The following is a 13275-nucleotide window of genomic DNA, read 5'->3' as shown; positions in this document are numbered from 1 at the left end:
GCACACGGTCTGATTTACACACACACCAAAAAATCTTTTAAGATCCCCATATAATATTAACGGAAAATGTCTTTTCTTTGAAGTTTGTTTCTTTATTTCTCTACGGGAGTTATACAGCTTATGTATAGCTAAGCTAATGAGCATACGGCCACCAGTTTGGCTTTGTGTCTCAAACAGACTCGAGGATGCGCATGTGGTTTATCACGCTGTACGATACGCTGTTATCTATAAATATGGACAGAGAGGGAGTGTGGCATAACGTTTTACCTGAGAAATAGACTTTAAGAATGAAATGGCTGAAATGTTTCTTATAAAAAAAAAAAAACGCTCACTGATGGGAGGAATCAATGTGTGTAGGTGTGTGTAGGTGTACGTGGGACATACATCGTGTTGATCAGAAGGTTCCAGATACAGCCTTCGAACGGCAAGCCGGGTCTCTGCAGGCCACCTGCCATGTCAGCCGGGACTCCGCCCACAAACAGCCTCTGGATAACGATTGGCTGATTGTTGGGTAACAGCTGCTCTAGTCGCTCCTCTTCGTCCACCTGGACTGAGAATGAGCTAATACACACACACGGACATTGTCACTGTCCAATCCTTACTCGTAACAAGAAGAAAGAAAGAAAGAAAGAACGAGAGACAGAAACAGAGAGAAAAGCTGTGAAAGCGAGAATGAAAGAAGGTGCAAATGGATGAATAATAATGAAGAAAAAGAATCCGAAAGAAAGAAAGAAGGCTAAAGTGGGGAATAGAGAAAATGTCTGAGAGATTGAAAAGCGCGAGCGAGCAAGATACAGAGAGAGAGAGAGAGAGAGAGAGAGAGAGAGAGAGAGAAAGAGAGAGAGGGGGGGGGAGAGAGAAACCAACAAGTTGTTAGAAAGGATGATGCAGAAAGAAAGAAGGTGGAAAAAGTAGAGCAGGAGTCAGAGATAGAAAGAGAGAAAGATGACTACAGGGTGAATGAATAACTGTCTCACCCTCCTGAGTGCCGGCGGATGCGCAGTGAGTGCTCCAGTCCATCGTGTAAAATCCCTCCATCAGGTTTTCTGATGGTGCGGCGAGGGTTCCTACTGCCACTGAACACCAGCACCTCCAAAACTCCCTTATTCAACTGCACTGACACATACGGCTACAGACAGACAGACAGACAGACAGGGTAAAAGAGAGACTTATTCTACACAGAACTTCTTAAAAATGATAGAATCAGACAGACAGTGAATCAATTAAACAGTCAGACAAAGAGCCAGAGAGTCAGACAGACAGACAGACAACTAGAAAGAGTGAGAGTCAGACAGACAGCTAGCTAGAAAGACTGAGAGTCAGACAGACAGCCAGAAGCAGAGAGTCAGCCAGACAGACAACCAGCCAGAGTGTCAGCTAGACAACCAGCCAGACAGAGGGTCAGACAAAGTGTCAGATAGACAACCAGACAGTCAGAAAGACAGCCAGACAGAGGGTCAGACAGGCAACCACCAGAAAGATAGTCAGACAGGAAACCACACAGTCAGACAGAAAGATAGTCAGACAGAGTCAGCCAAAGAGTCAGACAGACAAGCAGCTAGAATCAGCTGTCTGTCCCACCAGGAAACAGTCAGTCAGGGTTCAGTAAAGTACAGCTGATTGAGCTAGACAGACATACAGAGAGATACCCTCTACACAGACAGCCATATGGTCTGCATCGTTAACCAGACAGTCCACCAGAGCTGGTCCTACATCACTCAGTGTTGTAATGAGGACGCTTCGAGCCTCTCGGACTAGGTCTACAACACGCTCAGAAGAACCCTGGCCCTAGTCCTAGTGACGTGGCAGGAACCCTGTTCCACCTCTGCACAAAAGAGTGGGACTGAGTCTACAACAGCTAGAGTTGGAGGAACCACATCTGCATACCACTGGGAGTCATCATGCTGCAGAAGGCTTTCTGAAGACACAATGCCTTAGACACTGAGAAGCAGAAACTGGTACGGAATACCACAGTGATGGTGCTAAAGCCTGACAGGACTCTACGACCTCCAGAGGCTCAATGAGCTGTCAGAGCTTGACACCTACCTCATCCTCATGATGGACAAACTCCTAATGCTTACCAATGATCAAAACTGCTACTAGCAATCATGCCAGCGTTCTGTCCCAACACAGGAGGCTCTGGGAGTAATGGGCTTTGCCCTTTGGGCTCAACGACTCCTTAAACAAAACCACGGCACGTACCCGGAACGCGCAGATCTTTACGAACCGCCCAGCACTGAGCAATATCGTTCCATCACCCCCTTTCTTTCCCTGCACATAAATAAAGCACTCTTTCATGGTTTAACTTGACGGTGCGTCTCATGGTTGCGTCCTGCCTGTCTTAGCATCACACCTTCACCTTCACCACAACTAATCTAAAGATCTAACCTGACGTCTCCTAAAGAGGAACACACACTCCATGGTGGACTGACCTGGCTGACCAGAAAAGCTCTTATAAGAGTAGATTGTGTGTCTTCCAACAGGATCGAGCGCACACACACACACACACACACACACACACACACACACACACACACACACACACACTCCTTGAGTAGATACAGAATTACAGCAGGGTATGCGCAAGCATGGTTTCATTCTCGTAAGCCCTTGTGGTGGGACCAAGTGAGGAAGGAAAAAAGGGGAGAAAATAAAATAAAAATGGGATGCAGGATACAACCCCTGGCCGCCGTCCACTTCATTTAGGGCCCATAATGATTTTCAAAAAGGGGGACGCTCTTGGACGCTGTCCCGCGAGGAGCTGGTGCAAATTGGACCCCATCCATCAGTGAGGTGGAGAATAAATCTATTTTTACGAGCGAGGGAGTGAAGGAGGGTGTTAGGGAGGGAGGGAGGGAGAGCAGGTTAAAGCTACGACCTGCACCACGTAATTGATGTGATGCCCTCGAGATAGAGCGAGAGAAACACAGAGAGAGAGAGAGAGAGAGAGAGAGAAATAAAGAAGGAGAGAAAGGCATTAGAGAAAGAGATGTAGGATGTCATATTTTAATTAAACCGATCCTTGGTCTTGAGAGAGAGAGTGTGTTTTGTTTTATGTCGGCCAGAAGCGATTTTACACACACACACACACACACACACACACACACACACACACACACACACACACACACACACACACACACACACACAGGTGAGTCATCAATCTCCTTTATAGCATGTGAGACACACCGCTAACCCTCTGGCTTCATCACTGTTATGGTGAACTGAGGACCGCAGACACTCATCTTCCTCCTCTCCCTCTCTCCATCCCTCTTTTTTTGCTTTCTCTCCATCAATCTTTCGTTCAATTTCTCTCAATCCTTGTCTGATTCGTTATTCCTGTCTGTCTGTCTGCCTGTCTCTCTCTCTTTCTGTCTTTCTAACTAGATCTTTTTATTCCATCGCTCTACCTTCTCTTTGAGTCTCTCTTTCCAGTTTTAATATGCTTGTTCGGATGCCTTGCTCTCGCTTTCTTTTCCTCTCTCTCTCTCTCTCTCTGTCATTCTCTCTCTCTCACACACACTTTTTGAATCTGTCTGTTCCTCCTCTCCGTCTACATTCCAGTCCAATTTTGTTGTGTATATATTTTCCGATCTGTTTTTATTGCTTTGTCCCCAGGGACTCCCTCACCTCTCCGGTCTGCCTGCGTTTGCGGCCTGGGAAACGGTTCTGGTTCTGGACGTTCTGTGTGCTCTGGGTGAGGTGGGTCAAGGTGGTCACGCCGCCTCGGCCATACAGGATGATGCCGTTTTCGTTCTTGGTGCTGAAGGACAGCGTGATCTCCGAGCTGACATCAAACACCATCGGACTCAACTCCACAAAGCCGGGCCTGGAGAAACTGACCGTGTGGACGTTCTGCAGCATGGGAGAGACAGAGCTATGGGTTAGACAGGCAGGGACGGAAATCCAGAGACGTTTAAGAGAAAGAGAACTTTCATGCAGACCTCTATGCTGCAGCCCTTGGTTAGTCCGGTGTAGTCTGAGCTGCTTAGGATGTTGTACGGCGTTCGGGAAACTTCGATGTCCTTCATACACCCGGCGTACCTCCTCAGGGTCACCTCAGGCCTGACGCGACACATAAACACATGCACAGCTGTCACACGAACCCGGGACCAGATCTCTCACAGAGGCCTCCTGCTTTCTTCCTTTTTACCTTCCTATCTACCCTCATTACTTCCTGTTTTCCCAGTTCTGGCCCCGCCCCCGCAATCAACTCTGTCTAACTTAGCCCACTTTTTTTAGCGGCCTCGGTTCTAGGAATTTCCAGGAAGTTCTTACGACTTCACTTTATAACAGACGGTCTCTCGAAACCTGCGAACGGATCGGTGAGATTATACGTATTTACGTCAGACATGTTGAAATTAAGCCAGATAAAAGCAGTGAAAGTTGCTAGCGTGTGAAGGTCAGAGATTGAAAAGCGTGACTTCGCGATATATCGAATGTGCCTCAGGAGCAGGAGACATTTCAGGGATAAGCAAGAGTGTGTTACAGTTGTGAAGTATACCATAACATGGCTGCAAGTCATTATACTAGGATTCATATATATATATATATATATATGTAGCATTATATTTGTTATGGTATGGTGTCTAGCACATGCAATAAAAGCTAATTTTAAACGTGGAAGAGCTTTACCTGGATTTGCTATTGAAAAAGAAAACACAAAAAAACAACAACACATAAACGTTAGAACGATCAACATGTTATCGCTTCAACTTCAATTCCCAAACATGCTCCTGAGTGGAGCGTCTAGCTCAACCCTCCATTTAGTAACATATTAAAGTTAGCACGACAACGTTTACGACTTTCCTAGTCGTCCCGAATCGACGTTTATTTTTCCACTAGCGACAACAGAGACTTAAACTGAATTAAAAAAAAACCATGCACCCAGTGTAAGTGTGACCTGGTCACTGCAACAGACATAAAGTCGTCTTTCAAATCCAGTCTTAGCTAACGTAACGTAGCTTGTAGCATTTATTTGGAAAGAACTGTCGATGTGACCGGTCCTGGGTGTCCCCATGTCCTTGAAGCGTTGGTCTAGTCGTTATTTCCGACTGAACCGTTAGGTGGTGATCTTGATGAGGGATTTACCCCGATGTACGCTCGTGATCTAAACACCACCGTGCGTTCGAATCTGTTCATAAAGCTTCCGCTGGTCCCACGTGAACACCTTACATTTACTTCCTTTGGCTGAGACAGGCAGTAACACGACTGAAGAGCTGAGTTAAACATTTGCCAAGCCAAACGTGGCAGCTCGGTGGTACCGGGATGTGAAATTACAATCTTCTGACTGCGCTACCCTGTTAGCTAAAGGTGTTTACCTGTAGTTCCCGATGGTGGGTAAACCGCCAAAGTAGATCCTCTCACCCTCCTTCAGGTTGAGACCTGTCGCTCCTCCCTGAGAGTCTACCAAAAGTGTCTCCTCCTCGTTGGTGTCCATGTCCAGGATGAGCACAGTACCTGAGAGACGGTGAAGCACATGAGAGAGCGGGTGTGTGGTGCTCCTACTCAAACTGGAGCACTGACTTTGCTCCTCTAGAACTGTATTGTATTTCCTCGTTCGGAGTCGCTTCGGAGAAACGTAACAGTGACGATTACCTTCTTTTTTGGAGCGTGTCATGGTGAGCGATTTCCATCGTCCATCGTTGTGTCGTTTCTGGCTGAGGGCGGAGCCAGTACCAGAACCAAGATCGTAGCTGACCTTCACACGACCCTCACTCAGCTCGATACTCATAAAGTCCTTCTGCTCAGATAGAGACAAGGAGACAGAGTTTTGGGATGGCTGTGTGTGTGTGTTGTGTGTATTTTTGTTGTTGTGTGTGTGTGTGTGTGTTACCATGTCCTTGGTGGCAAGATACATCATCACAGCGCTGGTGGAGAAAGTGCGGAACTTGAAGGTCACTGTGGAACTGTTGGGGTTCCATCTGATTGGACGACTGACGGCAGCGTAACCCTCGCCATCAAACTGAACCACAGTCTCCGAGTCAGCAGGCTGAGGACTACACACACACACACACACACACACACACACACACACACACACACACACACACACCTCAGTTTCCATAAATTCAGCAGTGTTTAAAACCGTAGCCGTGTGTGTGTGTGTGTGTGTGTGTGTGTGTGTGTGTGTGTGTGTGTGTGTGTGTGTGTGTGTGTGTGAGTGTGTGTGTGTGTGTGTACCTGACCGCACATCCTTTACAGTCTCCACCTCTCTCTCTATAGTTCCACAATCCGATCGGTTTACTGTCCAAGTACGTCTCTCCCATGCAGCCGGAGAATGTGATCGTCTTCACCGCATCTGCTTTCTGTTACACACACACACACACACACACACACACACACACACACACACACACACACACACACACACACACACGAACATGAATGTGGATACGACTTCCTTTTCATAACCCCACTCCCTCCTTGCTTTCTCTCCTTCCCATCCGTCTCTTTCCTTCCTTTCCTTCTCCTCCATCTCATCCCATCTCACTTCCATTTTCCCTCTCCTGTCCCTTCTCCTCTTCTCCTTCCTTTCCCAGCTCCTCCTCTACTTCTCCTCCCTCCCTTTCACTTTTCTCTTCCTCGCATCTTCCCAGGTTTCCGTCCCGATCGGTCCTGCCTTTTCTCCGAGGCGTGTGTAAAGTGTGGAGTGTGTTTGTGTCTACCTTTACACTCCCCAACATTCCTCCTACGAACAGGTAAGCGTTCTGATCCACGTCCAGCACCGTGTAGCTCTCAGGTGACTTTGCACTCTGCCAGGTGGGCACCATGCCGGCTTTGGGGCCCTCGAGGGGCCGAACGGAAACGCTGCCATTCAGACCCACACTGAAACATACACACACACACACACACACACACACACACACACACACACACACACACACACACACACACACACACTCATTAGAACACACCTGTTCTGATCTATGCCTGCAATGATATTCAGTTTTTCTCCACTCGCTCGTTCTTTCATCCTTCCGTCTTTTATCATTCATCACTTTAACCGTCCGCTGTTGAAACCTTTTATAACACATTCTTAAACTGTAATCTTTCGTTCATCCCTCCATCACTCCATCCCTCCATCACTCCATCCCTCCATCACGCTATCCCTCCATCACGCTATCACTCCATCACTCCATCCCTCCATCACTCCAACCCTCCATCACGCCATCCTTCCATCCCTCCACCACTCAATCCATTCATCACGCCATCCCTCCATCACTCCAACCCTCCATCATGCCATCACTCCATCCCTCCACCACTCAATCCATTCATCACGCCATCCCTCCATCACTCCAACCCTCCATCATGCCATCACTCCATCCCTCCACCACTCAATCCATTCATCACGCCATCCCTCCATCACTCCAACCCTCCATCACGCTATCCCTCCATCACGCTATCACTCCATCACTCCAACCCTCCATCACGCCATCCTTCCATCCCTCCACCACTCAATCCATTCATCACGCCATCCCTCCATCACTCCAACCCTCCATCATGCCATCACTCCATCCCTCCATCACACCATCCTTCCATCCCTCCACCACTCCATCCATTCATCACGCCATCACTCCATCCCTCCATCACTCCAACCCTCCATCACTCCATCACGCCATCCTTCCATCCCTCCACCACTCCATCCATTCATCACGCCATCCCTCCATCATGCCATCACTCCAACCCTCCATCACTCCATTCCTCCATCACGCCATCCCTTCATCACGCCTTCACTCCATCACGCCATCACTCCAACCCTCCATCATGCCATCTCTCCATCCCTCCATCACTTAATCACTCCATCCCTCCATCACCATCTCTTCATCGCTCCAACCCTCCATCCTTCCATCCCTCCATCACTCCATTCATCCACCACTCCATCACAACGTGTCCTTCCTACAGAACATCTAGCTTAAAAACTGTTGTACATATATGAGATGATAACGTGTGTGTGTGTGTGTGTGTGTGTGTGTGTGTGTGTGTGTGTGTACCGTGAGGCTTCGATTCGGTGCCAGTTTCCATCGTTAATGGCGAGGTCGGGATACTCCGCCCGGCCGACCCCTGACCCCACGTCCCACAGGAAGTTCACCTTGCCCTTCCTCATCTCGATCGCCAGGAAATCCACCTACACACACATACATACACACATACACACACACACAAACCCTGAGCCAGTGGTAATGCAAGACACACAAGTGTGTGTGTGTATATGTGTGTGTGTGTGTGTGTGTGTGTGTGTGTTTGAGACGTCTCAGGGGAAATCAGCCTGAAACAGCCTCAGTTTAAACTCCCGGCTAATTGCTGCTGCTGCCTCACTGCCCCGATCGCACACCTTCTCGTGGGATGCGCGCGCGTGTGTGTGTGTGTGTGTGTGTGTGTGTGTGTGTGTGTGTGTGTGTGTGTGTGTGTGTGTGGATTGTATTAGGTCCAAAGAAGCAGTAATAAGCTTTTATTGTTTCCCTCTTAGCCGCAGGTAATGGCTGCTTATCTGTGGATTTGAAGTAATAAACACGATGTGCATTTTAATGTTTCCTCATTAAAGCAGTCGTGAGGAAACACACACTCCTCCTGCACATGTTCTAGTGATAATAAGGTTTCTCCGTTTCCACTTCAGAGAGAGAGAGAGAGAGAGAGAGAGAGAGAGAGAGAGATGAGTGTATATATAAATGAATTTATTTCATTGTTATTAATCATTACTGAACATGAACTGTTACTCCGTTGGTGTTTTGCACAGAATCTATAACGCTAATTTTCTTTCTTTCTTTTCTTCCTTTCTTCCTTGTGGTGGTTTGAGGTAGAGTACGTGAGATCAGAGTGTGTGTTGAAATGCTTATGAACGTCATCAAAAATCATTGGTGTTCGATATCTAACCAGGTTTACCACTTCGTCATCCGCAAGTAATTTACATATCGCACGGGATTGGTTCAAAAACTATTTGTTGTGACGTCACAACCAAGCTCATACCTTGCCCCGCCCCCTGAAATAAGCCTGTGATAATATAAAAATGGCACCGTGTTAACCAATGTGACAAATCAGAGAGGAACTAAATGTCAAAGCGTGTTGTTTTGAGGTGTGTGTGTGTGTGTGTGTGTGTGTGAGACACGTGAAGCTGATCCACTCACGAATTTGGCCGAGCCGAGGTAGAACAGGAGGTTATCCGCGGCGAGCGTCTTCACGTTCAGGATGATGGTGTTGTAGCGGCCTTTCTTAATGTCCGGCCTGTAGGTGCGGATACAGTCTCCCCCGGACGACACGGACACTTTGATCTGGAGGTCAAAGGTCAGGAAGTTGTCAAACCACTCCATAAAATACCGAAGACGATTCAAAACCTGATTCTTTTTTCCTTTTTTTTTTCCGTTAAATTTTTAAACGTCGTAGATCTGTTTGTTCCGAGTCTACCGAGGGGATTTAGCATGTAGCTGTTCATCTTAAAGATATTTACGAGGTTTAAGGCAAATTACACGTTAGTTAAGTTTTAAATACAAAACATACTTTACACTACGCCGTATAACATGACGCTTTCTTACGCAAATCATTTCAAACGGCTTCCTGGCTCACTACGTAGGCCATGACATGACATAACATAACAGAACAGAGTAATAAGAATTGAAATAGCGTCTAGTCTATTTTAGATCTCTGTTTTAGTTTAGCGGGAAAACAAAACAAAACAAAAAGAATTCATCTAGCTACATACGAGACACAAATAAACACGGTGGACTTGTGGATCGTTTCAGTGGAGCGGATCTTAAATGAGCGTTTATTTGTAACAGAAGTATAAGAATGCGGTTACGCAAATGGGGAAGTGCGGGGAAAAAACAAAAAACAGAGACCGTGATAAAAGCAGAAGAACACATGAAGATCAGGTTTTTATATCGGTTTACAATAAAATCACTTCAGGTGTTTTTTGTTTGGTTGATTATAATATAATTATAATATCTGCTTCTGTGGAGCGTGTACAGCTACTTCAGGTTAGCTAGCTAGAGGAGGCAGCACCCCCACCAAGTGGTCTGTGCTGGTACTGCAGCGGTAGGATGGTTTTTCTTTTACTGTAATGAATCTGTAAATTCAGTCTTATAAAGGGAATTTAAAAGAAAATAATATTCACATCAGGTTTTTCTCATTGTGAACGAATCATTATTACACTCCGAGGCAATTTTAAGTGTTTTGAAAGAAATTGAAACACGGGCAGTTTCAGAATAAATGCGGAAGCTTTGCAAAAATAAATATATAAATGTTTCCTGTTGTCTGAGGTGTAAAATTGGATAAAGAGATGATGTGATAAAGAGGGATGGAAATTGACAGCTCAGAATAAATGTGCGTGTGTGTGTGTGTGTGTGTGTGTGTGTGTGTGTGTGTGTTCAGGACTCACAGAGTTGGCCTGTTTGCGAGCCTGATTAATGAGCTCTTTAATCTGAGAGATGTTTTTCCGCAGGTTGTCCTGCAGCTCCTGAATCGGCTTCAGCTTCTCCAACAGGCGCTCGGCTTCGTCTTCCAGATCCTTCACTTTAGCACCTGCTGCGTGGACTTTACACACACACACACACACACACACACACACACACACACACACACACACACACACGTGGGCAGGTACATACAAAATAGTGAGGTGTTACCAAACATTTAAAACAATAAGAATGAATTTTTATTAAACAGCAGAGAATAAAGCGACAGACAGACAGACAGACAGACAGACAGACAGACAGACAGACAGAATGAAAAAGGGGGAAAATGATATTACATTATGTTTTGAATAGCTTACGTAGCACAGGAGCTCTTATGGAAAAGAAGAAGAAGACAGAAATATGACTAACCCAGTGTGCGGATATTTCCCACGCCCTCGCCGTCCTTTTAGATCAGAACATATCAAACTAGTTTTACACTCACAGCTGCAGATCATTAGAAAAAACACCCCAAATTCATTCATTACTACAAGTGTATACTGATAATAGTGCAGATTCACTTCACATTCAGATTTGTTGCTAATAATCTAATAATCTCACCATGAAAAATTTGATACGTTTTACCATAATTATATATATTTATATATATGGTTTACTATACACACACACACACACACACACACACACACACACACACACACACACAAGATATCGGTTTATATATATATATATATATATATTTATTTATTTATTTATAGAAGTAATTTTTATAGAATTGTTTTGAAATGTTTTATAAAACTAATTTTTCCGAATCTTAGAAAGGTTTTTTATCGTCAACGAATCTGGTTGTTTTTCCGAAATAAATACATGAAGGAAATAAAACGATCGTCTCGCTTGATAAGTTTACTTAAAATAAGTAAATATGTAATCATTTTATAAACTTTCACTTAGAAAAATAATAAATTTACTTACAGATAGGATTTTTTTTTTTTTTAAATGGTAGAAAAGTTATAGAAACGGTGTCATAAGACTGTTTAAAATGTTTTAGGTGTGTTTTTATTTGTTTTGTTTTTTTTAAAAATATATTTTTACAACTTTTAAGTTAAAGCGGACAATTCGGATACTTTCAAGAACAACAAGAGACGTTCTTCTATTCGGCGTTACTCTGTCTTCAGGTGCCCGTGATTAATTACTTTTATTTAGATTGCATGAGGTCATTGTTGCAGTGTAAAAACAGGTGCATCCAACATGTTTCAGCTGGTTTGAAGATAATTCTGGGAAACGGTGTCACACTGCAATGCCTTCTGGGAAAGTTTGGATCGGCAGCCATGCTGACTTCGTTCAAGACGATAATTTAAGCTCTTAGCCTTAAGATGATAACCGGGTAATAAAGTCGCGAGGGAAGTCGACGAGGACGTGTGAAAACCAGCACTAAATGCAGGGTGAGTGTGCATTCGTGATTAGCGTAGCTTTCTGCACATTAGGCTGGCGGGTTCTGTGACGGTTTTAGCTTTGCTGGGGAAAAATAAAACCAGAGATAAAGATAGGGAAGAGCAGCGCAGTCAGCCGGAGAGATGTGCATGCATCGGAATGGATGGTGGAGGGTGAGGTGAAGCATGCTGAAGCTGTAGAAGTAGGTAGAGTAACTGGAATACATACTTATCGCTGTTGGCGTTTGTAATATAAAACGTGGGAGGAGAAAAAGGATAAAAATATGATTGTAAGACCCACTGAGACACTTGTAATCACACAAGATTTAAAGAAGACAGGACAGCAACCAAGAGAAGTTCTACAGTACATCATAAAAATGTCGCAATTAAAATATAAATGAAAGTCTAATCAAGACAATGTTGCAATTAGATTATAATACCGTTCCTTTAAATCATGGACCAGTTTCTGATTGGACAAAATATCTGTTAGGTAGCTTAAATTTACAAGGTATAAGAATCTCAGCTAAGCTTAAGGTAATGGCTAATTAATAAAAGAAGAATGACATACTGTTTTTCTCAGGGTCTTGGATGAGGTTGTTGGCTTTGTTGATGTCATCCTTCAGTCTGCTGTAGTTCCGATTCAGGCCCATCAAGTTCTGGTTCATGTCTTTGAGCCGATCCAGAACCTCACGCGCCGTGTCGTTCGCTCTGCCTGCTCTCTGCTTTGTGGCCTGAAGCTTAGCCGCCGTGTCTGAGGCGAGACAAAAGAGAATTTTACAGTAAGTTTTACTGTAATAAACTGTAAATAAACATTTACATAGATTGTAGAAAAAAAAATATCTTAGAGAAAGCAATTAAGAAAGTTTTCCAAACTGCAGTGGAGCTTCATCACCTGAAGAGAAATGTTTCACGGAAATCTTAAGGACTTAGGAAAATTATCTTATCTGGAATTTTATAACCTCCAAAATCCTTTACAGTAAACTTTACAGTGAAATTGAATGGGGATGGAGTCAGATTTAGAGCAGTGGATTAGCAATGTTAGCGGTCTGGAGGCTTCAATAAAGATTTACAGTAAACTTTACAGTGAAGTAAGAATATATAAAGAATATTACAAATTAAGGATGTCAACTTTACAGTATGATTTACAGAGAAAACTTTATTTTTTTTTTAAATCGAAGGGACTGGAGTGTAATATAATTTCCCTAAGGAAACTTTACAGTTTAAAAAATATGCGTACTATAGCTTTCACTGTAAACTTTACAGTAAAAAGTGATTAATGTTAGTGATATTCGGACTTACGTGAAATTTTTTACACTGAGTTGTATATTGAATAAAGAATATCCAGAAACATGTAGTAAACTTTACGGGGGGGCGTAATAATGTTGTGAGCTAATAAAACTCCAGAAAGCTTTACTGTAAACTTTACAGTTTTAGGAACT

At 44.3% G+C, this 13275-nt stretch overlaps 1 protein-coding gene across 1 annotated transcript in view; it reads right to left on the bottom strand.

The window, feature by feature from the left end:
* lama2 (laminin, alpha 2) overlaps positions 1-13275 on the bottom strand; it is a gene marked incomplete at its 5' end in the record, with an annotated part of 72479 nt that overhangs the window by 6959 nt on the left and 52245 nt on the right. The window contains 13 exons of the mRNA XM_053686253.1: positions 385-561; positions 978-1129; positions 3631-3855; positions 3945-4065; positions 5322-5460; positions 5599-5743; positions 5837-5999; positions 6184-6308; positions 6669-6828; positions 7995-8128; positions 9126-9269; positions 10373-10527; positions 12405-12587. Of these exons, the coding sequence (XP_053542228.1) occupies positions 385-561; positions 978-1129; positions 3631-3855; positions 3945-4065; positions 5322-5460; positions 5599-5743; positions 5837-5999; positions 6184-6308; positions 6669-6828; positions 7995-8128; positions 9126-9269; positions 10373-10527; positions 12405-12587 (2023 nt within the window). The remainder of the gene's footprint in view (positions 1-384; positions 562-977; positions 1130-3630; positions 3856-3944; positions 4066-5321; positions 5461-5598; positions 5744-5836; positions 6000-6183; positions 6309-6668; positions 6829-7994; positions 8129-9125; positions 9270-10372; positions 10528-12404; positions 12588-13275) is intronic.

The sequence above is a fragment of the Ictalurus punctatus genome, chromosome 2 (assembly GCF_001660625.3).
Source record: "Ictalurus punctatus breed USDA103 chromosome 2, Coco_2.0, whole genome shotgun sequence".
Taxonomy (NCBI): domain Eukaryota; kingdom Metazoa; phylum Chordata; class Actinopteri; order Siluriformes; family Ictaluridae; genus Ictalurus; species Ictalurus punctatus.
Note: the sequence above shows the minus strand (reverse complement) of the source record. Positions and strands in the feature narration are given on the sequence as shown.